This window comes from Manihot esculenta, unplaced genomic scaffold (assembly GCF_001659605.2).
Source record: "Manihot esculenta cultivar AM560-2 unplaced genomic scaffold, M.esculenta_v8 Scaffold66, whole genome shotgun sequence".
NCBI classification, from domain to species: domain Eukaryota; kingdom Viridiplantae; phylum Streptophyta; class Magnoliopsida; order Malpighiales; family Euphorbiaceae; genus Manihot; species Manihot esculenta.
The window spans coordinates 192,800-217,211 of NW_025215483.1; the positions used below are offsets into that span (position 1 = coordinate 192,800).

The following is a 24,412-nucleotide window of genomic DNA, read 5'->3' on the forward strand; positions in this document are numbered from 1 at the left end:
TCCATCCCAAAAACTGCCAAGTCTATCACCCATGTTACATCCGGTGCCCGATTTCGGACTAACAGCTTCCATCCCAAAAACTGCCAAGTCTATCACCCATGTTACATCCGGTGCCCGATTTCGGACTAACAGCTTCCATCCCAAAAACTGCCAAGTCTATCACCCATGTTACATCCGGTGCCCGATTTCGGACTAACAGCTTCCATCCCAAAAACTGCCAAGTCTATCACCCATGTTACATCCGGTGCCCGATTTCGGACTAACAGCTTCCATCCCAAAAACTGCCAAGTCTATCACCCATGTTACATCCGGTGCCCGATTTCGGACTAACAGCTTCCATCCCAAAAACTGCCAAGTCTATCACCCATGTTACATCCGGTGCCCGATTTCGGACTAACAGCTTCCATCCCAAAAACTGCCAAGTCTATCACCCATGTTACATCCGGTGCCCGATTTCGGACTAACAGCTTCCATCCCAAAAACTGCCAAGTCTATCACCCATGTTACATCCGGTGCCCGATTTCGGACTAACAGCTTCCATCCCAAAAACTGCCAAGTCTATCACCCATGTTACATCCGGTGCCCGATTTCGGACTAACAGCTTCCATCCCAAAAACTGCCAAGTCTATCACCCATGTTACATCCGGTGCCCGATTTCGGACTAACAGCTTCCATCCCAAAAACTGCCAAGTCTATCACCCATGTTACATCCGGTGCCCGATTTCGGACTAACAGCTTCCATCCCAAAAACTGCCAAGTCTATCACCCATGTTACATCCGGTGCCCGATTTCGGACTAACAGCTTCCATCCCAAAAACTGCCAAGTCTATCACCCATGTTACATCCGGTGCCCGATTTCGGACTAACAGCTTCCATCCCAAAAACTGCCAAGTCTATCACCCATGTTACATCCGGTGCCCGATTTCGGACTAACAGCTTCCATCCCAAAAACTGCCAAGTCTATCACCCATGTTACATCCGGTGCCCGATTTCGGACTAACAGCTTCCATCCCAAAAACTGCCAAGTCTATCACCCATGTTACATCCGGTGCCCGATTTCGGACTAACAGCTTCCATCCCAAAAACTGCCAAGTCTATCACCCATGTTACATCCGGTGCCCGATTTCGGACTAACAGCTTCCATCCCAAAAACTGCCAAGTCTATCACCCATGTTACATCCGGTGCCCGATTTCGGACTAACAGCTTCCATCCCAAAAACTGCCAAGTCTATCACCCATGTTACATCCGGTGCCCGATTTCGGACTAACAGCTTCCATCCCAAAACTGCCAAGTCTATCACCCATGTTACATCCGGTGCCCGATTTCGGACTAATAGCTTCCATCCCAAAAACTGCCAAGTCTATCACCCATGTTTCATCCGGTGCCCGATTTCGGACTAACAGCTTCCATCCCAAAAACTGCCAAGTCTATCACCCATGTTACATCCGGTGCCCGATTTCGGACTAACAGCTTCCATCCCAAAAACTGCCAAGTCTATCACCCATGTTACATCCGGTGCCCGATTTCGGACTAACAGCTTCCATCCCAAAAACTGCCAAGTCTATCACCCATGTTACATCCGGTGCCCGATTTCGGACTAACAGCTTCCATCCCAAAAACTGCCAAGTCTATCACCCATGTTACATCCGGTGCCCGATTTCGGACTAACAGCTTCCATCCCAAAAACTGCCAAGTCTATCACCCATGTTACATCCGGTGCCCGATTTCGGACATAATAGCTTCCATCCCAAAAACTGCCAAGTCTATCACCCATGTTACATCCGGTGCCCGATTTCGGACTAACAGCTTCCATCCCAAAAACTGCCAAGTCTATCACCCATGTTACATCCGGTGCCCGATTTCGGACTAACAGCTTCCATCCCTAAAACTGCCAAGGCTATCACCCATGTTACATACGGTGCCCGATTTCGGACTAATAGCTTCCACCCCAAAAACCGCCAAGTCTATCACCCATGTTTCATCCGGTGCCCGATTTGGGACTAACAGCTTCCATCCCAAAAACTGCCAAGTCTATCACCCACGTTACATCCGGTGCCCGATTTCGGACTAACAGCTTCCATCCCAAAAACTGCCAAGTCTACCACCCATGTTACATCCGGTGCCCGATTTCGGACTAACAGCTTCCATCCCAAAAACTGCCAAGTCTATCACCCATGTTACATCCGGTGCCCGATTTCGGACTAACAGCTTGCATCCCTAAAACTGCCAAGTCTATCACCCATGTCACATCCGCTGCCCGATTTCGACATAATAGCTTCCATCCCAAAAACTGCCAAGTCTATCACCCATGTTACATCCGGTGCCCGATTTCGGACTAACAGCTTCCATCCCAAAAACTGCCAAGTCTATCACCCATGTTACATCCGGTGCCCGATTTCGGACTAACAGCTTCCATCCCAAAAACTGCCAAGTCTATCACCCATGTTACATCCGGTGCCCGATTTCGGACTACCAGCTTCCATCCCAAAAACTGCCAAGTCTATCACCCATGTTACATCCGGTGCCCGATTTCGGACTAACAGCTTCCATCCCAAAAACTGCCAAGTCTATCACCCATGTTACATCCGGTGCCCGATTTCGGACTAACAGCTTCCATCCCAAAAACTGCCAAGTCTATCACCCATGTTTCATCCGGTGCCCGATTTGGGACTAACAGCTTCCATCCCAAAAACTGCCAAGTCTATCACCCACGTTACATCCGGTGCCCGATTTCGGACTAACAGCTTCCATCCCAAAAACTGCCAAGTCTACCACCCATGTTACATCCGGTGCCCGATTTCGGACTAACAGCTTCCATCCCAAAAACTGCCAAGTCTATCACCCATGTTACATCCGGTGCCCGATTTCGGACTAACAGCTTGGATCCCCTAAACTGCCAAGTCTATCACCCATGTCACATCCGCTGCCCGATTTCGACATAATAGCTTCCATCCCAAAAACTGCCAAGTCTATCACCCATGTTAGATCCGGTGCCCGATTTCAGACTAACAGCTTCCATCCCAAAAACTGCCAAGTCTATCACCCATGTTTCATCCGGTGCCCGATTTCGGACTAACAGCTTCCATCCCAAAAACTGCCAAGTCTATCACCCATGTTACATCCGGTGCCCGATTTCGGACTAACAGCTTCCATCCCAAAAACTGCCAAGTCTATCACCCATGTTACATCCGGTGCCCGATTTCGGACTAACAGCTTCCATCCCAAAAACTGCCAAGTCTATCACCCATGTTACATCCGGTGCCCGATTTCGGACTAACAGCTTCCATCCCAAAAACTGCCAAGTCTATCACCCATGTTACATCCGGTGCCCGATTTCGGACTAACAGCTTCCATCCCAAAAACTGCCAAGTCTATCACCCATGTTACATCCGGTGCCCGATTTCGGACTAACAGCTTCCATCCCAAAAACTGCCAAGTCTATCACCCATGTTACATCCGGTGCCCGATTTCGGACTAACAGCTTCCATCCCAAAAACTGCCAAGTCTATCACCCATGTTACATCCGGTGCCCGATTTCGGACTAACAGCTTCCATCCCAAAAACTGCCAAGTCTATCACCCATGTTACATCCGGTGCCCGATTTCGGACTAACAGCTTCCATCCCAAAAACTGCCAAGTCTATCACCCATGTTACATCCGGTGCCCGATTTCGGACTAACAGCTTCCATCCCAAAAACTGCCAAGTCTATCACCCATGTTACATCCGGTGCCCGATTTCGGACTAACAGCTTCCATCCCAAAAACTGCCAAGTCTATCACCCATGTTACATCCGGTGCCCGATTTCGGACTAACAGCTTCCATCCCAAAAACTGCCAAGTCTATCACCCATGTTACATCCGGTGCCCGATTTCGGACTAACAGCTTCCATCCCAAAAACTGCCAAGTCTATCACCCATGTTACATCCGGTGCCCGATTTCGGACTAACAGCTTCCATCCCAAAAACTGCCAAGTCTATCACCCATGTTACATCCGGTGCCCGATTTCGGACTAACAGCTTCCATCCCAAAAACTGCCAAGTCTATCACCCATGTTACATCCGGTGCCCGATTTCGGACTAACAGCTTCCATCCCAAAAACTGCCAAGTCTATCACCCATGTTACATCCGGTGCCCGATTTCGGACTAACAGCTTCCATCCCAAAAACTGCCAAGTCTATCACCCATGTTACATCCGGTGCCCGATTTCGGACTAACAGCTTCCATCCCAAAAACTGCCAAGTCTATCACCCATGTTACATCCGGTGCCCGATTTCGGACTAACAGCTTCCATCCCAAAAACTGCCAAGTCTATCACCCATGTTACATCCGGTGCCCGATTTCGGACTAACAGCTTCCATCCCAAAAACTGCCAAGTCTATCACCCATGTTACATCCGGTGCCCGATTTCGGACTAACAGCTTCCATCCCAAAAACTGCCAAGTCTATCACCCATGTTACATCCGGTGCCCGATTTCGGACTAACAGCTTCCATCCCAAAAACTGCCAAGTCTATCACCCATGTTACATCCGGTGCCCGATTTCGGACTAACAGCTTCCATCCCAAAAACTGCCAAGTCTATCACCCATGTTACATCCGGTGCCCGATTTCGGACTAACAGCTTCCATCCCAAAAACTGCCAAGTCTATCACCCATGTTACATCCGGTGCCCGATTTCGGACTAACAGCTTCCATCCCAAAAACTGCCAAGTCTATCACCCATGTTACATCCGGTGCCCGATTTCGGACTAACAGCTTCCATCCCAAAAACTGCCAAGTCTATCACCCATGTTACATCCGGTGCCCGATTTCGGACTAACAGCTTCCATCCCAAAAACTGCCAAGTCTATCACCCATGTTACATCCGGTGCCCGATTTCGGACTAACAGCTTCCATCCCAAAAACTGCCAAGTCTATCACCCATGTTACATCCGGTGCCCGATTTCGGACTAACAGCTTCCATCCCAAAAACTGCCAAGTCTATCACCCATGTTACATCCGGTGCCCGATTTCGGACTAACAGCTTCCATCCCAAAAACTGCCAAGTCTATCACCCATGTTACATCCGGTGCCCGATTTCGGACTAACAGCTTCCATCCCAAAAACTGCCAAGTCTATCACCCATGTTACATCCGGTGCCCGATTTCGGACTAACAGCTTGGATCCCCTAAAACTGCCAAGTCTATCACCCATGTCACATCCGCTGCCCGATTTCGACATAATAGCTTCCATCCCAAAAACTGCCAAGTCTATCACCCATGTTAGATCCGGTGCCCGATTTCAGACTAACAGCTTCCATCCCAAAAACTGCCAAGTCTATCACCCATGTTTCATCCGGTGCCCGATTTCGGACTAACAGCTTCCATCCCAAAAACTGCCAAGTCTATCACCCATGTTACATCCGGTGCCCGATTTCGGACTACCAGCTTCCATCCCAAAAACTGCCAAGTCTATCACCCATGTTTCATCCGGTGCCCGATTTCGGACTAACAGCTTCCATCCCAAAAACTGCCAAGTCTATCACCCATGTTACATCCGGTGCCCCATTTCGGACTAACAGCATCCATCGCAAAACTGCCAAGTCTATCACCCATGTTACATCCGGTGTCCGAATTCGGACTAGCAGCTTCCATCCCAAAAACTGCCAAGTCTATCACCCATGTTACATCCGGTGCCCGATTTCGGACTAACAGCTTCCATCCCAAAAACTGCCAAGTCTATCAACCATGTTACATCCGGTGCCCGATTTCGGACTAACAGCTTCCATCCCTAAAACTGCCAAGGCTATCACCCATGTTACATACGGTGCCCGATTTCGGACTAATAGCTTCCACCCCAAAAACCGCCAAGTCTATCACCCATGTTTCATCCGGTGCCCGATTTCGGACTAACAGCTTCCATCCCAAAAACTGCCAAGTCTATCACCCACGTTACATCCGGTGCCCGATTTCGGACTAACAGCTTCCATCCCAAAAACTGCCAAGTCTATCACCCATGTTACATCCGGTGCCCGATTTCGGACTAACAGCTTCCATCCCAAAAACTGCCAAGTCTATCACCCATGTTACATCCGGTGCCCGATTTCGGACTAACAGCTTCCATCCCAAAAACTGCCAAGTCTATCACCCATGTTACATCCGGTGCCCGATTTCGGACTAACAGCTTCCATCCCAAAAACTGCCAAGTCTATCACCCATGTTACATCCGGTGCCCGATTTCGGACTAATAGCTTCCATCCCAAAAACTGCCAAGTCTATCACCCATGTTACATCCGGTGCCCGATTTCGGACTAACAGCTTCCATCCCAAAAACTGCCAAGTCTATCACCCATGTTACATCCGGTGCCCGATTTCGGACTAACAGCTTCCATCCCTAAAACTGCCAAGGCTATCACCCATGTTACATACGGTGCCCGATTTCGGACTAATAGCTTCCACCCCAAAAACCGCCAAGTCTATCACCCATGTTTCATCCGGTGCCCGATTTGGGACTAACAGCTTCCATCCCAAAAACTGCCAAGTCTATCACCCACGTTACATCCGGTGCCCGATTTCGGACTAACAGCATCCATCCCAAAAACTGCCAAGTCTACCACCCATGTTACATTCGGTGCCCGATTTCGGACTAACAGCCTCCATCCCAAAAACTGCCAAGTCTATCACCCATGTTACATCCGGTGCCCGATTTCGGACTAACAGCTTGGATCCCTAAAACTGCCTTGTCTATCACCCATGTCACATCCGCTGCCCGATTTCGACATAATAGCTTCCATCCAAAAAACTGCCAAGTCTATCACCCATGTTACATCCGGTGCCCGATTTCAGACTAACAGCTTCCATCCCAAAAACTGCCAAGTCTATCACCCATGTTACATCCGGTGCCCGATTTCGTACTAACAGCTTCCATCCAAAAAACTGCCAAGTCTATCACCCATGTTACATCCGGTGCCCGATTTCGGACTACCAGCTTCGATCCCAAAAACTGCCAAGTCTATCACTCATGTTACATCCGGTGCCCGATTTAAGACTAACAGCTTCTGTAATACCCGGCTAGTTCAGACATCGGAGTTCCTACCGTCCGGTGGAATTTTGAATGTCAGAGTTTCCCTGAAGGGTAGAGTGAAGGTTTTCTAAAATGTTTTGATATGTTTTAAGTTTTTGAGTTGAAAAGGAAATGAGTTTTTAAGAGAAAAGGCTAAGGAAGATTTTCCCACTTTCGGCCCCCTAAAGTTAAAGTTCGGCTGCCGAAAGTACCCCACGTTCGGCCCCCTAAACTTAAGGTTCGGCCCCCTAAAGTGGTGAGGTGTTGCATGGAGCTTTGGCCACCCAACGTGAAGCGGTGGTGCACTTTTAAAGGTGCTTTTGGCCGACTAAGGAGGTGCTTAGGCTCTCCTTTGGTTCAGGAACTTGCTCATGCTTTCTCTCAATGATCTTCCATAGTTTTACATCAAATCTTTCAAAGAAAAGTAGGTTTTAAGTGAGTTAAAGGGAGTTTTGAGAAGTTGTGGAGTTTAGGAGCTTGTGAAGCTTGAATCTCCATCTCTTCAAGTTAGGAGTCACGCCAGCCTTTGTTCTTCAATAGGTAAGTGTGAATCCTTGGTTTTAATTATGTTTTAAATGAGTTTGATGAGGGGAAAGGGGAGTTGTGCATGTGTATGCATGAGTTGTGCATATTAGGGTGTATGGATCCTATGCTTTGTTTGTGGTTGTTGTGTGTTATTTGTTGGAGTTTTAATGTGTTTAAGACTCCTATATGCATGATTAAGTGTTTAGAGTATGTTTGGAGAGGTTGGATGCATGTTTGGAGGGTTGAAGTTCGGATGGCAGGCGTTCTTGTGCACGAAACTGAGTTCTGGATGAACCCAGGTTCGGCCCCCGAAAGTCCAAGTTAGGCCGCCGAACATGCCTGACTTTCGTCTCTGGAGGAAACATTCGGCCGCCGAAGGTGCTGCCGAAGGTGCCCTGTCCAGCTTTCCTTTGCTTGTTTTGCATGCATGTTTTGAGGTGTTTTAAGGGGTCTTAAGGGGAGATGTTTAGAGGTATGTTAGAGTATGTTGGTCCCTCACTTGAGTCCATCTGTGTAGGCACAGAACAGAGGAACCAGAGAGAGCAGCAGTGAGTGTTGCTTCAGAGTTTGCAGAGTTAGCCCAGGGTTAGCCAAGCATTGGCTAGAGGTGAGTAGAACTAAACTTAATCTTTTATTAAAGAAACATAATGCTTTAGCATAGTTCATGCATCATGAATGCTATGATATGTATTAGGGTGATTGCATTAGAATCACGAATGTGAAGCATTGCATATTATGTGATCAGAGATTAGGTGGACCCAGGCGACTCCAATAGCCTAAGCTTCGGCTCCTGTCATTGTGTCAGGTCAGTTGGGCAATTACTTGTTGGAATGCCCTGTGTAGCTCCTTTGGGGGGCCAGTGTTGACAGAGGGTATTTTTGGGGTCATGTCTACCTTAGTGGGGATTGGACCAAGGCGACTTCAATAGCCCGTCGAGGGAGTTTTGGGGTCATGTCTAATCCAAGATATATTGAGATGCTTGTGTTGTGATGCATTTTCATATATAGTGCGTATGAATGAACTGTTTTCAATGTTTCTACTCACTGGGCTTTAGAAGCTCATCCCTTTCCCTTAATCCCAGTTTTGCAGGTACAGGGTTAGCTGGGAAGTCAGAAGCATCAGAGTGTTGGCTTCAGTATGTTTGTGTATAGCATAGTGTGGACATGATGTATGTAAAAGGATATATGTAAAGTGATGTAATAGTTAGTCAGTTAAGGTATAAATGTATTAGAATGTGCTTTTGCCTATTGTCTATAGTATGTTTTATCCCTTGTCTATGCATGTATCCTGTTTTCAGTTTAATGATGAGCAATGAGTCAAACCAGGCTTAATAACATGTTGTGTTTCGAAAACCCAGTGAATTATAACTGTGAGGGAAGACAGGGATTACTTCCTTTGACCCAAGACCAGTGCAATAGGAAAGACCAGGTTTGATTCCTGTGATCCACAGAGTAGACCACTAGAGAAGACCAGGTTTGATTCCTGTGACTCTATGGTAACCAAGTTAACTTATGATATGCTGACCCTTACAGAGTGGGTTCTATGCTGCAGAGCGCATAGGGTATGGAGGTTACTTGGTAAAGCATCACTGGTGTATTATAGATAGCCAGAGGGCTAGTTCAGATTAGTATATCTGAGCATTTGGTTCATATGGTTGGACCTATAGGACAGTGTTTTAAAGGTTAAGTCTGGTAGTTTTAAAGACAAGTTTTAAAAAGTAATAGTCCAGTCGGATCATGTATGGGATTTTAACAGGTACACAGAGTTCATAGCAGGCTTACTACGGGTCCCGGCGGCCTTAAGCCGATCTGGATCCTAGTGCCGAGCAGTTTGGGCCGTTACAAAGAGGGTACCGGTTTCCGGGCTGTTACAGTTGGTATCAGAGCAGAGGTTCCTCATTAGTACGATGTTTTACATCGGAAAGAGGTTGGTCTAGAGGTCATAGTAAGGCAAAACACAATAAGTAAAATCATGTCCACTAAGATAGGAAGTTGTTTTGCATGCTGATGTGGAATACTCATGCTTATTAATGTTATGCTATGTAATGCATGTATATATTGTAAATTCATGTGTTTTCATATGAACATGTGTGCTAATGTTTGTTTCTTGATGTGTTGTTATTCAGGAGAACTAGGATGAGTGGAGCTAGTTATTCTGTGGAATCAGACCCATCTGAAGGATCTTTTGAGGAAAACAGGGAAAGAATGGATGTAAGGAGAGAGATAGAATTAGATGTGCAAAGAAAGGATATAGGAGTGCAAGTGAATATGGACGAAGAGTCTGTAGATGATACCCAGAATAAGGATGCCAGGATCTCTAGTTCAGGAGAAGTTGACCCCTCTATTTTGAGTACAGCTGCTAAAAGGGGGAAAAAGAAAGTCAGAGGCCTTAAAGGGTCAAAGAAGAGGGAGTTTTGGAATAAGTTAAAGTCAGGGTTGGGTTCGAGTTCTAATAGGGATAGCTTTAGATGTGAGAGGTGTGGAAGGCTGCATAAGGGAGTTTGTCTTGCAGGGACAACAGCATGTTTTAGGTGTGGTCAGGAGGGACATGTAGTTCGTGAGTGTCGTACTGCACCTTGGATAGCTCAGTCTCAGCGGACATTTTTAAGTAGAGTTGTTCAACAGGAGGCAGCCACATCAGACCCAGTAGTGCCAGGTATGTTCATTTTGTTATGAATGTTCTGATGTGTTTTGAGGATTCTGATAGGATGTCTTTTGTTGTAATCGAAGTAAAAGATAAATAGATAGAATTTCAAAGAAGAGTTAAAGAGAGAGTTATTATGAGATGTTAGGATCTCAGGTTTTCATAAACCTAGGCATAGTGAGAATTGATTTCTCAAGAAGAATAAGAGTAAATAAGGCAGAAAATAGAACAAGAAGTAAAAAGAGTAACAGTAAGTATGAATAAGTAGAAGGATAAGATGGGTCAGAGTAAGAGGAAAAGAAAAGGAAGGTAAGTTCATAAAGAGACTAGAGTTAGTCTGGGATTAGATGGTGGTGAGGCTGAGGAAGAAGGGAGAGCCTTTTCTTCAGTAAATTCCCGAGGGAAGTTCCATTAGCTTTAGCTTGGATCTGCACCCTGACTCAGTAGGAGGCAAACACATCATACATGGTGACGTCAGATGCGTTCACTTGGAAGTGTTCAGATGTGTATGCTGTTTGTTTTGGACCCAGTGTTTCACTTTCCTTGTTGTTTATGAGCCATTGATAGAATGGATTTGATGACTTCTGGGCTTAGAGTGTTTTTCTCAGGGTCAGTAGACCTGAATATGATCCATCTGATGCAGAGTTAGTCAGTTTAGTTCAGAGTTTATACAGAGTAGGCGATGCGATCCAGCTGACCTTATGGTTCTAGGGGTGACTGATGATGTCAACCTAGGGCGGATTGGCTAGCTACTCATAGTACTACCTGTGTCCGCAGAGACAAGGTAGGAGAGTTTAGAGCTCAGGATGGATCAATAGTTAGTCCTTAAAAAGGACAGAGTATAGAGGAATAGAGTACAGTATAGATGCCTAGAAGTTGATATCTGTAACGACCCGGAAATCCGACCCGTTACCGGCGCTAGGATCCAGATCGGCTTAAGGCCGCCGGGACCCGTAGCAAGCCAAGCATACCTCCTGTAACCTGTAATATCCCATACATGATCAACATACATAAAACTGTAAACTTTTTCTTTCTTTTTCCAAGCTTAACCTGAACATGTGCACATCTAATAACATAACCACCACTGGAGTCCTCATCAAATACTCCAATGGGGTATTTCATCATTCGATAAGCTTGGACTATCAAATACATCATAAAAACATTTCTATAGATCATGTGCCAAGGGGATAACCATAAACATAGGGTCAAGCACATACTAATCCTCAATCATCATCATCATTACATATCATAACTATACATTACTCATTCATTACATGGTCATAAATACTCATTACATCATGTTCATGTCCACTATTATCTATTACAACATACAAGGCTTGACTTCACTCTAGCCGACTTCTTGACCTATCCTGTACCTGCAACTTTGGGGATAAAGGGAGTGGGGTGAGCTACTAGAGCCCAGTGAGCAGAAACTAAAAACATTTGTTTTAATTCCACCCTTTTTAGGTATATTATTAATCATTTTATTATTATTATTTAGCTTTTTCTTTTTCTTTTTCTTATTCATGCTTCCATGTATGCGCCATAACACAAACAATTCACAACAAGGATGAACTTGTCACCATATAGCCCCAATCTTTCTTACTCATACATGCCGGGGGCGTAGAGCCGTAGCAGGCACACCCGGACTTTCATAATCAGTCATAGTGCCAGGGGCGTAGAGCCGTAGCAGGCACACCTGGACTCACATAGGCTATCATGACATACAAGGGCTAATGGATCATTCAACATTCATCCACATCAACAACAAAGTATGCAATGCAACATATTCGTGAATTCTAATGCATACAACCTAATATTGCATAGCATAATGATGCATGGGCAATGCTTTATGATTCATTCATTTATTCCTTTACTTTAAAGCTTAAGGGGTTGTTCCACTCACCTGGCAACTGAAGCTTTAACGACGAACTCTGAACGACTATCTCACAACCGGGGGTCTCGGTCCTTCGGGTCCGAACCTACACAGGTGGACTCAAATGAGGCACCGAACATACATGAATATGACTCTAAAATACTCCCCAAAAACCCCCTAAAACCTCCTGAAAACCTCACATGAAAACATGTAAGAAATGGCTGGACAGGGCACTTTCGGCGGCAGGTTCGGCGGCCGAAAGTCCCTCTGCAGCCGAAAGTCATGCAGGTTCGGCGGCACTTTCGGCGGCCGAACCTCCCAGACAGAGACGAAACTTGAGTTTCGGGGGCAGGCTTCGGCAGCCGAAACTGCCTCCACAAGGGGGTTCGGCGGCCGAAAGTCACTTCGGCGGCCGAACCTGAGTTTCTGCCGAAGGGCAGAAACTTGGTTCCCTTGTGTCCAAAGCCTCCAAAATGCCTCAAAACATGCATAAACTTGTTTCTACACATGCATAAACATCACACATCACACCTAGGGGTCTCAAACTATAATATACCCCAACTACAACACTTCAAACCACACATTTCCAACATACATTGCTCAAATCACATCATGAACCCATAAACCTAACAACAAGCCTAAACATGCATTCTACCCCATCAACTTGCATAAAACTTTCATAAAACATAAAAGAAGCATAGATCGAAGCTTACCTCTTGAAGATCTAGAGGAAGAACGATCCTAGCTCGGAAAATGGAGGGATTTAGCTCCAAGTCTTCCAAGCTCCAAACTTGCTTGAAAACACTCAAAAACTTCTGTGGAACCTTAAAACTCAAAGAAAAATAGTGGGGATTGAAGGAAAAACACAAGATTTGGGAGAGGGAGGTCGGAAGCTCGCTGAGGTCGAAAATGGGAGAAAACTCTCCCATTTCGGCTAAGTGCCCCTTTTATAGGTGGCTGGCCAGGCCACGTTCGGGGGCCGAAGGTGCCTCCGCATGCATGCAAGGTTCGGCGGCCGAACTTGGAGTTCGGCGGCCGAACCTGCATTTCCCTCACTCAAAACTTTCGGGCGCCTAAAGTCCCTCCGAAAGCATGCATGTTCGGCGGCCGAACTTCGGAGTTCGGCGGCCGAACCTGGGTTTTCCTCCAAAGATTTTTCATGTAAAAACTTATTTAAATTTCTTACTTAAAAACATGAAATACATGAAAACATTTCATAAAATCATAGTTTTACCCTTCTAGAGGTTTCCGACATCCGAGGCCCCACCGGACGGTAGGGATTCCGATACCGGAGTCTAGCCGGGTATTACATTCTCCCCCCCTTAAGAACATTCGTCCCCGAATGTTCCTCAACTAACATACAAAGCATGGCATCATTCATAACATACAACATAGCATACAATATATCATACATGCAACACATAGAACAACTAACACTCACCTCAAAACAGATGGGGGTACTGCTGGAGCATAGACTCCCGTGTCTCCCAGGTGCATTCTTCAATATTGTGGTGGTTCCAAAGGACTTTCACCATCGGGATTTCCTTGTTCCTCAGCTTTCTGATCTGAGTGTCTAGGATCCGCACTGGTTGTTCTACATAGGTGAGATCCTCATGGATCTCCACATCAGGCTCACTAAGAACCTTGCTCGGATCTGACACGTATTTCCTTAACAGAGAAACATGAAAAACCGGATGGATTCTCTCCATCGAAGCAGGCAAGTCTAGCTTGTACGACACATTACCGACCCTCTGAAGCACCTCGAAAGGGCCGACGTACCGTGGAGCTAACTTACCCTTCTTCCCGAACCGAACCACTCCTTTTATAGGAGACACCTTGAGCAAAACCAAATCCCCCTCCTGAAACTCTAGCTGTCTTCTGCGGATATCTGCATAACTCTTTTGCCGACTAGCAGCAGTCCTGATCCTCTCTCTGATTATGGGTACCACCCTGCTGGTAAGCTCTACTAACTCCGGACCCGCAAGAGTCCTCTCTCCTACTTCCTCCCAGCAGATAGGTGATCTGCACTTCCTCCCATACAAAGCTTCATATGGAGCCATCCCTATGCTAGCATGATAGCTGTTATTGTAGGCAAACTCCACCAAAGGTAGATGCTGCCTCCAAGAACCGCCAAAATCTAGCACACACATTCTGAGCATATCCTCTATTGTCTGGATGGTCCTCTCTGACTGTCCGTCTGTCTGTGGGTGGAAGGCAGTACTGAAGTCTAATCTGGTACCCATAGCGTTCTGCAGACCCCGCCAAAACCTGGAGGTGAACTGGGGCCCTCTATCTGACACTATAGATACCGGGACCCCATGCAGTCTGACAATCTCATCTACGTACACCTGCGCCAACTTGTCCACAGAGTAACCACTCCTGACAGGGATGAAGTGAGCAGATTTAGTGAGTCTGTCCACAATCACCCATATGGAGTCCAACCTGTTGGACGCCGCCGGTAACCCCACTACGAAGTCCATAGCTATATTCTCCCATTTCCACTCTGGAATCGGTAGTGGATTCAACATTCCAGCCGGCTTCTGATGCTCTAGTTTCACCCTCTGACACACATCGCAGGCTGACACGAACAGTGCCACGTCCTTCTTCATAGCTGGCCACCAATACACTCTCTTCAGATCCTGATACATCTTGGTGGCTCCAGGGTGAACACTATACCTGGTATTATGGGCTTCCCCCATAATATCTCCCTTCAGACCAATGTCATCTGGCACACATAATCTGTTCCCGTAGCGGAGGATCCCCTTATCATCAAACTTGAACTCATTACTCTGGCCTGACTGAACCGTTCTGGCTATCTTGACCAACTCTGGGTCCTCATGCTGTTTCTGAGCTACCTGCTCCAGAAACACGGGTGTCACTCTCATCTGAGCCACTAAGGCACCTGTGCCAGACAACTCCAACTGTAATCCCTCACTCATAAGTCTGTGGAACTCCTTCACCACCGGCCTCCTCTCTGCTGAAATGTGGGATAGACTGCCGAGTGATTTCCGGCTTAGGGCGTCTGCCACAACATTCGCCTTACCCGGATGGTACTGAATCTTGCAATCATAGTCACTCAACAGCTCAACCCATCTCCTCTGCCTCATGTTCAGTTCTCTCTGACTCAGGATGTACTGCAGGCTCTTATGATCTGTAAAGATCTCACACCTTACCCCATAAAGGTAATGCCTCCACATCTTGAGTGCAAAGATCACTGCTGCCATCTCTAGGTCATGTGTGGGGTAATTCAGCTCATGCTTCTTCAACTGCCTAGAAGCATAAGCGATCACCCTCTCATTCTGCATCAGCACACAACCCAGTCCCACACGGGACGCATCACAATATACTGAGAAGTCATCATTACTTTTTGGCAGAGCTAACACCGGTGCTGAAGTCAACCTCCTCTTAAGCTCCTCAAAGCTTTCCTCACACTGATCGGTCCACATGAACTTCTGATTTTTCTTTGTCAATTTGGTCATAGGAGCAGCAATCTTTGAGAAGTCCTGAACGAACCTCCTGTAGTAACCTGCTAAACCCAGAAAACTCTTGATCTCGGTCACTGTGGTGGGTCTAGGCCAGTTAGCTACAGCCTCTACCTTCTTGGGGTCTACTTCAATACCCTGATCTGACACAATGTGCCCCAAGAATGAAATGCTCCTAAGCCAAAACTCACACTTGGAGAACTTGGCATACAAGCCATGCTCTCTCAAGGTTTGCAAAACTGTCCTCAGGTGATGGGCATGCTCCTCTGCATTTCTGGAATACACTAGGATATCATCTATGAAGACAATAACGAAGTGATCCAGATACTGACTGAATACTCTGTTCATGAGGTCCATGAATGCTGCAGGGGCGTTGGTCAACCCAAACGGCATCACAAGGAACTCATAGTGCCCATACCTGGTCCTGAAAGCTGTCTTCGGTACATCTTCATTCCTTATCCTCAACTGATGGTACCCTGATCTCAGATCTATTTTAGAGAAACAACCTGCTCCTGCTAGCTGGTCGAATAGATCGTCGATCCTCGGCAAAGGGTACTTGTTCTTGGTAGTGACCTTGTTCAACTGTCTGTAGTCGATACAAAGTCTGAGGGATCCATCCTTCTTCCTCACAAACAAAACCGGAGCACCCCAAGGTGAAGTACTCGGTCGGATGAAACCCTTATCTACCAGCTCTTGCAACTGTTCTTTCAGTTCTTTTAATTCAGCTGGTGCCATCCTGTAGGGAGGGATAGAGATCGGTCTGGTACCAGGCATTAACTCAATCTCGAACTCTATCTCCCTAGCAGGTGGTAACCCTGGCAGCTCGTCTGGGAAAACATCTAAGAACTCACTCACCACAGGCACTGAGGCGGGCTCTCTGACATGACTATCTAACTCTCTCACATGAGCTAGAAACCCCTGACATCCCCTCCTAAGCAACCTACGAGCCTGAAGAGCTGAGATCAGACCTCTAGGTGTACCCCTCTTGTCTCCTCTGAAGACGACCTCTGACCCATCCTGATCTCTGAATCTGACTACCTTGTCTCTACAGTCCAAGGTAGCACCATGGGTCGATAACCAATCCATCCCTAGAATGACGTCAAAATCTGTCAAATCTAGAACCACGAGGTCGGCGGAAAGGCATCTTCCCTCAATGAAAACTGGACTACATTGGCAGACTGCCTCTGCCACTGACGGGTCACACTTGGGTCCACTGACCCATAGGGGACACTCTAACCCAGAGACCATCAATCCTACCCTCTCCACGGCTCTCGGAGCAACAAAAGAATGAGATGCACCCGGGTCCATTAAGGCATACACATCAGAACAACCAATGATGAGATTACCTGCCACCACGGTGTTGGATGTGCTGGCCTCCTGCTGAGTCATAGTGAAGATCCGTGCCGGAGCTGATGGACCTTCACCTCTGTATCCTGCTGATGAAGAGGCTGACCCTCTCCCTCTGCCTCTGCCACTGGCCTGTGTTGCGGCTGGAGCTACTGGCTGCACCACACTGCCGGAGACTGTCTGCTGAGACGGTGCTGCAAAGGCTGCTCTAGGACAATCTCGAGCCAAATGACCCGCCTGTCCGCACCTGAAACATGTGTTTGTCCCTGCCAGACATACTCCCTTGTGTGGTCTCCCACACCTCATACATGCTGTAACCTCTGTGCCAGAGCTTGAGCCACTGCCTAAACCCAGACCTGACTTGATCTTGTTCCAGAACTTATTCTTCTTAGATTTTCTGTGGCCTCTGTCCCACTTCTTACTGCCTGCAACTGCTGCACTCAGAGAAGAAGAGTCTAACCTTTCCCCACCTGGGGTCTTGGAACCAGAAGACTGTGCCACTGACTGTTTTACCTTCCCCTCAACGATGGCACAAGCCTCCATTCTCCTAGCCATATCCACTATGGCATGGAAACTCTCCCTCTCTGCTGACTGTATCAAAGAGGAATACCTGGAGTGCAGCCTCATAATATATCTACTTGACTTCTTTTGATCTGTGTCCAAATTCTGCCCAGCATATGGCAACAACTCCAGGAACCTGTCTGTGTACTCCTCCACACTCATCTGTTCAGTCTGCCTCAACTGTTCGAATTCTATTATCTTCTGCTCTCTAGAGCTCTCAGGGAAAGCCCATCCTGCAAACTCATTTGCAAACTCCTCCCAGGACATACTGTCCGCTCTCGGGTTCACATAGTTCTTAAACCAACCACGTGCTTTCTTGCACTCCATTGTGAACCCAGCCATCTGAATGGCTCTACTGTCATCAGCCCCTATCTCATCTGTAATAGTCTTGACCCTGTTCAGATACTCAAATGGGTCATCACCTGTTCTGTACTGAGGAGCACCCAACTTCATGTAATCGGTCATTTTGACCTTGCTCCCTCCAGATGAGGTAGGTTTGGGTACTTGTGTTTCCGGGACAGTAGGTACTGGTGGTGGTGGAGGTGCAACATCCCCTGGGGTAGGGTTTGCTGTACTAGTATAGGGAGGTGGAGGTGGGTACATGGGGTACTGAGAGTATGGTGGGTAGTAAGGTGGGTATGGCATATGTGGAGGATAAGGGCTAAAACTGGGGTAATCCGATGTACCTCCCATCGAATACCCTGGATGGTGTGAATAGGGTGGGTAGTGATGTGGCTGGACATAACTCGAGGCCTGATTGCCTCCTTCTGATTCTCCCATGCCCTCCTCCGGCATGCTCACACCAAGATTGCCATCCCTCCTCTGGTCTACTTCCATATCCTCAGACATTCCTCCCTGCACTGTTCCCCTTACTGATCTGCTTCTACCCAGATCCAAAGACCTTCTAGGGTCTCTAGCTACTCTGTCTCTGTTGGACCTACTGGACATTGCCCTAGGCAAAGCTGAAGGACGGGCATCAGCGCCCTCGTCCTGAGGTGGCACTCCAGTCAATCGTGCAGATCGACGAGTTCCTCTCATTCTATCTTCTGAAAAACAGCACATAGCACAAACATTAGCATCATATGGTTCATGTGGGCACACATGAACCCTCATCACATACATGGCATCACATCATAGCATTTATGCACATGCATATCATCATGGCATATCATATTATCATATAGACAGGACTCGACATCCTATCCTAGTGGACATGATTTTCCTAGTGTGCTTGACCTTCTAGAACATCTATGAGCCCGACACTCTAGGTCCGACCATATGAACCTAGGGCTCTGATACCACTCTGTAACGACCCGGAAATCCGACCCGTTACCGGCGCTAGGATCCAGATCGGCTTAAGGCCGCCGGGACCCGTAGCAAGCCAAGCATACCTCCTGTAACCTGTAATATCCCATACATGATCAACATACATAAAACTGTAAACTTTTTCTTTCTTTTTCCAAGCTTAACCTGAACATGTGCACATCTAATAACATAACCACCACTGGAGTCCTCATCAAATACTCCAATGGGGTATTTCATCATTCGATAAGCTTGGACTATCAAATACATCATAAAAACATTTCTATAGATCATGTGCCAAGGGGATAACCATAAACATAGGGTCAAGCACATACTAATCCTCAATCATCATCATCATTACATATCATAACTATACATTACTCATTCATTACATGGTCATAAATACTCATTACATCATGTTCATGTCCACTATTATCTATTACAACATACAAGGCTTGACTTCACTCTAGCCGACTTCTTGACCTATCCTGTACCTGCAACTTTGGGGATAAAGGGAGTGGGGTGAGCTACTAGAGCCCAGTGAGCAGAAACTAAAAACATTTGTTTTAATTCCACCCTTTTTAGGTATATTATTAATCATTTTATTATTATTATTTAGCTTTTTCTTTTTCTTTTTCTTATTCATGCTTCCATGTATGCGCCATAACACAAACAATTCACAACAAGGATGAACTTGTCACCATATAGCCCCAATCTTTCTTACTCATACATGCCGGGGGCGTAGAGCCGTAGCAGGCACACCCGGACTTTCATAATCAGTCATAGTGCCAGGGGCGTAGAGCCGTAGCAGGCACACCTGGACTCACATAGGCTATCATGACATACAAGGGCTAATGGATCATTCAACATTCATCCACATCAACAACAAAGTATGCAATGCAACATATTCGTGAATTCTAATGCATACAACCTAATATTGCATAGCATAATGATGCATGGGCAATGCTTTATGATTCATTCATTTATTCCTTTACTTTAAAGCTTAAGGGGTTGTTCCACTCACCTGGCAACTGAAGCTTTAACGACGAACTCTGAACGACTATCTCACAACCGGGGGTCTCGGTCCTTCGGGTCCGAACCTACACAGGTGGACTCAAATGAGGCACCGAACATACATGAATATGACTCTAAAATACTCCCCAAAAACCCCCTAAAACCTCCTGAAAACCTCACATGAAAACATGTAAGAAATGGCTGGACAGGGCACTTTCGGCGGCAGGTTCGGCGGCCGAAAGTCCCTCTGCAGCCGAAAGTCATGCAGGTTCGGCGGCACTTTCGGCGGCCGAACCTCCCAGACAGAGACGAAACTTGAGTTTCGGGGGCAGGCTTCGGCAGCCGAAACTGCCTCCACAAGGGGGTTCGGCGGCCGAAAGTCACTTCGGCGGCCGAACCTGAGTTTCTGCCGAAGGGCAGAAACTTGGTTCCCTTGTGTCCAAAGCCTCCAAAATGCCTCAAAACATGCATAAACTTGTTTCTACACATGCATAAACATCACACATCACACCTAGGGGTCTCAAACTATAATATACCCCAACTACAACACTTCAAACCACACATTTCCAACATACATTGCTCAAATCACATCATGAACCCATAAACCTAACAACAAGCCTAAACATGCATTCTACCCCATCAACTTGCATAAAACTTTCATAAAACATAAAAGAAGCATAGATCGAAGCTTACCTCTTGAAGATCTAGAGGAAGAACGATCCTAGCTCGGAAAATGGAGGGATTTAGCTCCAAGTCTTCCAAGCTCCAAACTTGCTTGAAAACACTCAAAAACTTCTGTGGAACCTTAAAACTCAAAGAAAAATAGTGGGGATTGAAGGAAAAACACAAGATTTGGGAGAGGGAGGTCGGAAGCTCGCTGAGGTCGAAAATGGGAGAAAACTCTCCCATTTCGGCTAAGTGCCCCTTTTATAGGTGGCTGGCCAGGCCACGTTCGGGGGCCGAAGGTGCCTCCGCATGCATGCAAGGTTCGGCGGCCGAACTTGGAGTTCGGCGGCCGAACCTGCATTTCCCTCACTCAAAACTTTCGGGCGCCTAAAGTCCCTCCGAAAGCATGCATGTTCGGCGGCCGAACTTCGGAGTTCGGCGGCCGAACCTGGGTTTTCCTCCAAAGATTTTTCATGTAAAAACTTATTTAAATTTCTTACTTAAAAACATGAAATACATGAAAACATTTCATAAAATCATAGTTTTACCCTTCTAGAGGTTTCCGACATCCGAGGCCCCACCGGACGGTAGGGATTCCGATACCGGAGTCTAGCCGGGTATTACAATATCAGTCCCGCAGGCTCATCGTTAGACAGGAAAAGTTGTCAGAGGGTTCTAACTCTTGTGAGCAAGTTTGTCAGGACAGGGAATCAGCCTCAGTACCCTTTACTAGAGAGAGAGTTCTAGATGTTTCCCAGATGATCTGTCAGGTTTACCATCTGTTAGAGAATTAGAGGTTGGAATGAGAATGATATCTGGCCGCAGAATCATTTCTTTCCTTCTACCCTACAGGATGGCACCTGCAGAGAAAGAGAGAGTTCAGAAGAGTCAGAAAAGTATAAGAGAGCTTAGTGGATAAAGGGTGTATCTGACTTAGTACCTCACCCTGGAAGATTCCAGTGTTGTTGTGGAAAACGAAGGATAGACTCTTGAGATTTTGTTATAACTGTTTACAGTTAACAGGGTCACTACTAAGCAATTACAGGTGTTCCTAGATAGGATTGATTGATCTACTAACTGTTCTAATCAAAGAAGATTGGATTGCAGATTGGTATGATCAGAGTACAGATTGGAGCAATACCTGTTGAGAGTTAGAGATTAAGTCAGTTTAGTAAAGAAGAAGAAAGGCGGGCAAGGATCAGTATTACAAGGTTGGTAATACAGATTGGTAGAAAAGATTGATGATCTATTGGAACTGTTAGTGGAAACTGGTTGTGATTCCAGTGTGATTACGGATTGGTATCATTACAGATTTGTATCTGTTAAGAATTAAAAGTGAGAGTTTTCACAAAGAGATTAGTTTAGTTAAGAGAAAGAAAAGAAGAATAAGGATCAGAGTAGCGCAGCGAAAGCTGTGGAGTTCAGAAAAAGGTTATGAGTATAAACTCAGATCAGGAGAATAGAGGTATAGATTCTCTCTTTAGAGAGAAGTGATAGGCTTTACTTGCTTATCTGTTTGTTTTTAACATTCGAGGACGAATGTTTTGTAAGGGGGGAAGATTGTAATACCCGGCTAGTTCAGACATCGGAGTTCCTACCGTCCGGTGGAATTTTGAATGTCAGAGTTTCCCTGAAGGGTAGAGTGAAGGTTTTCTAAAATGTTTTGATATGTTTTAAGTTTTTGAGTTGAAAAGGAAATGAGTTTTTAAGAGAAAAGGCTAAGGAAGATTTTCCCACTTTCGGCCCCCTAAAGTTAAAGTTCGGCTGCCGAAAGTACCCCACGTTCGGCCCCCTAAACTTAAGGTTCGGCCCCCTAAAGTGGTGAGGTGTTGCATGGAGCTTTGGCCACCCAACGTGAAGCGGTGGTGCACTTTTAAAGGTGCTTTTGGCCGACTAAGGAGGTGCTTAGGCTCTCCTTTGGTTCAGGAACTTGCTCATGCTTTCTCTCAATGATCTTCCATAGTTTTACATCAAATCTTTCAAAGAAAAGTAGGTTTTAAGTGAGTTAAAGGGAGTTTTGAGAAGTTGTGGAGTTTAGGAGCTTGTGAAGCTTGAATCTCCATCTCTTCAAGTTAGGAGTCACGCCAGCCTTTGTTCTTCAATAGGTAAGTGTGAATCCTTGGTTTTAATTATGTTTTAAATGAGTTTGATGAGGGGAAAGGGGAGTTGTGCATGTGTATGCATGAGTTGTGCATATTAGGGTGTATGGATCCTATGCTTTGTTTGTGGTTGTTGTGTGTTATTTGTTGGAGTTTTAATGTGTTTAAGACTCCTATATGCATGATTAAGTGTTTAGAGTATGTTTGGAGAGGTTGGATGCATGTTTGGAGGGTTGAAGTTCGGATGGCAGGCGTTCTTGTGCACGAAACTGAGTTCTGGATGAACCCAGGTTCGGCCCCCGAAAGTCCAAGTTAGGCCGCCGAACATGCCTGACTTTCGTCTCTGGAGGAAACATTCGGCCGCCGAAGGTGCTGCCGAAGGTGCCCTGTCCAGCTTTCCTTTGCTTGTTTTGCATGCATGTTTTGAGGTGTTTTAAGGGGTCTTAAGGGGAGATGTTTAGAGGTATGTTAGAGTATGTTGGTCCCTCACTTGAGTCCATCTGTGTAGGCACAGAACAGAGGAACCAGAGAGAGCAGCAGTGAGTGTTGCTTCAGAGTTTGCAGAGTTAGCCCAGGGTTAGCCAAGCATTGGCTAGAGGTGAGTAGAACTAAACTTAATCTTTTATTAAAGAAACATAATGCTTTAGCATAGTTCATGCATCATGAATGCTATGATATGTATTAGGGTGATTGCATTAGAATCACGAATGTGAAGCATTGCATATTATGTGATCAGAGATTAGGTGGACCCAGGCGACTCCAATAGCCTAAGCTTCGGCTCCTGTCATTGTGTCAGGTCAGTTGGGCAATTACTTGTTGGAATGCCCTGTGTAGCTCCTTTGGGGGCCAGTGTTGACAGAGGGTATTTTTGGGGTCATGTCTACCTTAGTGGGGATTGGACCAAGGCGACTTCAATAGCCCGTCGAGGGAGTTTTGGGGTCATGTCTAATCCAAGATATATTGAGATGCTTGTGTTGTGATGCATTTTCATATATAGTGCGTATGAATGAACTGTTTTCAATGTTTCTACTCACTGGGCTTTAGAAGCTCATCCCTTTCCCTTAATCCCAGTTTTGCAGGTACAGGGTTAGCTGGGAAGTCAGAAGCATCAGAGTGTTGGCTTCAGTATGTTTGTGTATAGCATAGTGTGGACATGATGTATGTAAAAGGATATATGTAAAGTGATGTAATAGTTAGTCAGTTAAGGTATAAATGTATTAGAATGTGCTTTTGCCTATTGTCTATAGTATGTTTTATCCCTTGTCTATGCATGTATCCTGTTTTCAGTTTAATGATGAGCAATGAGTCAAACCAGGCTTAATAACATGTTGTGTTTCGAAAACCCAGTGAATTATAACTGTGAGGGAAGACAGGGATTACTTCCTTTGACCCAAGACCAGTGCAATAGGAAAGACCAGGTTTGATTCCTGTGATCCACAGAGTAGACCACTAGAGAAGACCAGGTTTGATTCCTGTGACTCTATGGTAACCAAGTTAACTTATGATATGCTGACCCTTACAGAGTGGGTTCTATGCTGCAGAGCGCATAGGGTATGGAGGTTACTTGGTAAAGCATCACTGGTGTATTATAGATAGCCAGAGGGCTAGTTCAGATTAGTATATCTGAGCATTTGGTTCATATGGTTGGACCTATAGGACAGTGTTTTAAAGGTTAAGTCTGGTAGTTTTAAAGACAAGTTTTAAAAAGTAATAGTCCAGTCGGATCATGTATGGGATTTTAACAGGTACACAGAGTTCATAGCAGGCTTACTACGGGTCCCGGCGGCCTTAAGCCGATCTGGATCCTAGTGCCGAGCAGTTTGGGCCGTTACAAAGAGGGTACCGGTTTCCGGGCT

The 24,412-nt window shown here is 46.1% G+C and overlaps 2 protein-coding genes across 2 annotated transcripts in view; both read left to right on the plus strand.

The window, feature by feature from the left end:
* Positions 1–8,121: 8,121 nt before the first annotated feature.
* LOC122723040 lies at positions 8,122–23,123 on the plus strand. The gene is made up of 3 exons (XM_043953766.1): positions 8,122–8,173; positions 9,692–10,221; positions 23,065–23,123. The coding sequence occupies exons 2-3, from the start codon at positions 9,702–9,704 to the stop codon at positions 23,097–23,099; spliced, it is 555 nt and encodes a 184-aa protein (XP_043809701.1). The 5' UTR covers positions 8,122–8,173; positions 9,692–9,701; the 3' UTR covers positions 23,100–23,123.
* LOC122723041 overlaps positions 23,103–24,412 on the plus strand; it is an 8,397-nt gene continuing 7,087 nt past the window's right edge. Inside the window, exon 1 of the mRNA XM_043953767.1 lies at positions 23,103–23,154. The gene's annotated coding sequence lies outside the window, so the exon portion shown is untranslated. The remainder of the gene's footprint in view (positions 23,155–24,412) is intronic.

Bases quoted from the DNA above. Each gene is read 5' to 3' on its own strand.
- LOC122723040 (XM_043953766.1), top strand. From the start codon at position 9,702: ATGAGTGGAGCTAGTTATTCTGTGGAATCAGACCCATCTGAAGGATCT. The intron at 10,222-23,064 runs GTATGTTCATTT...CCATCTGTGTAG, and splicing joins ATCAGACCCAGTAGTGCCAG to GCACAGAACAGAGGAACCAG.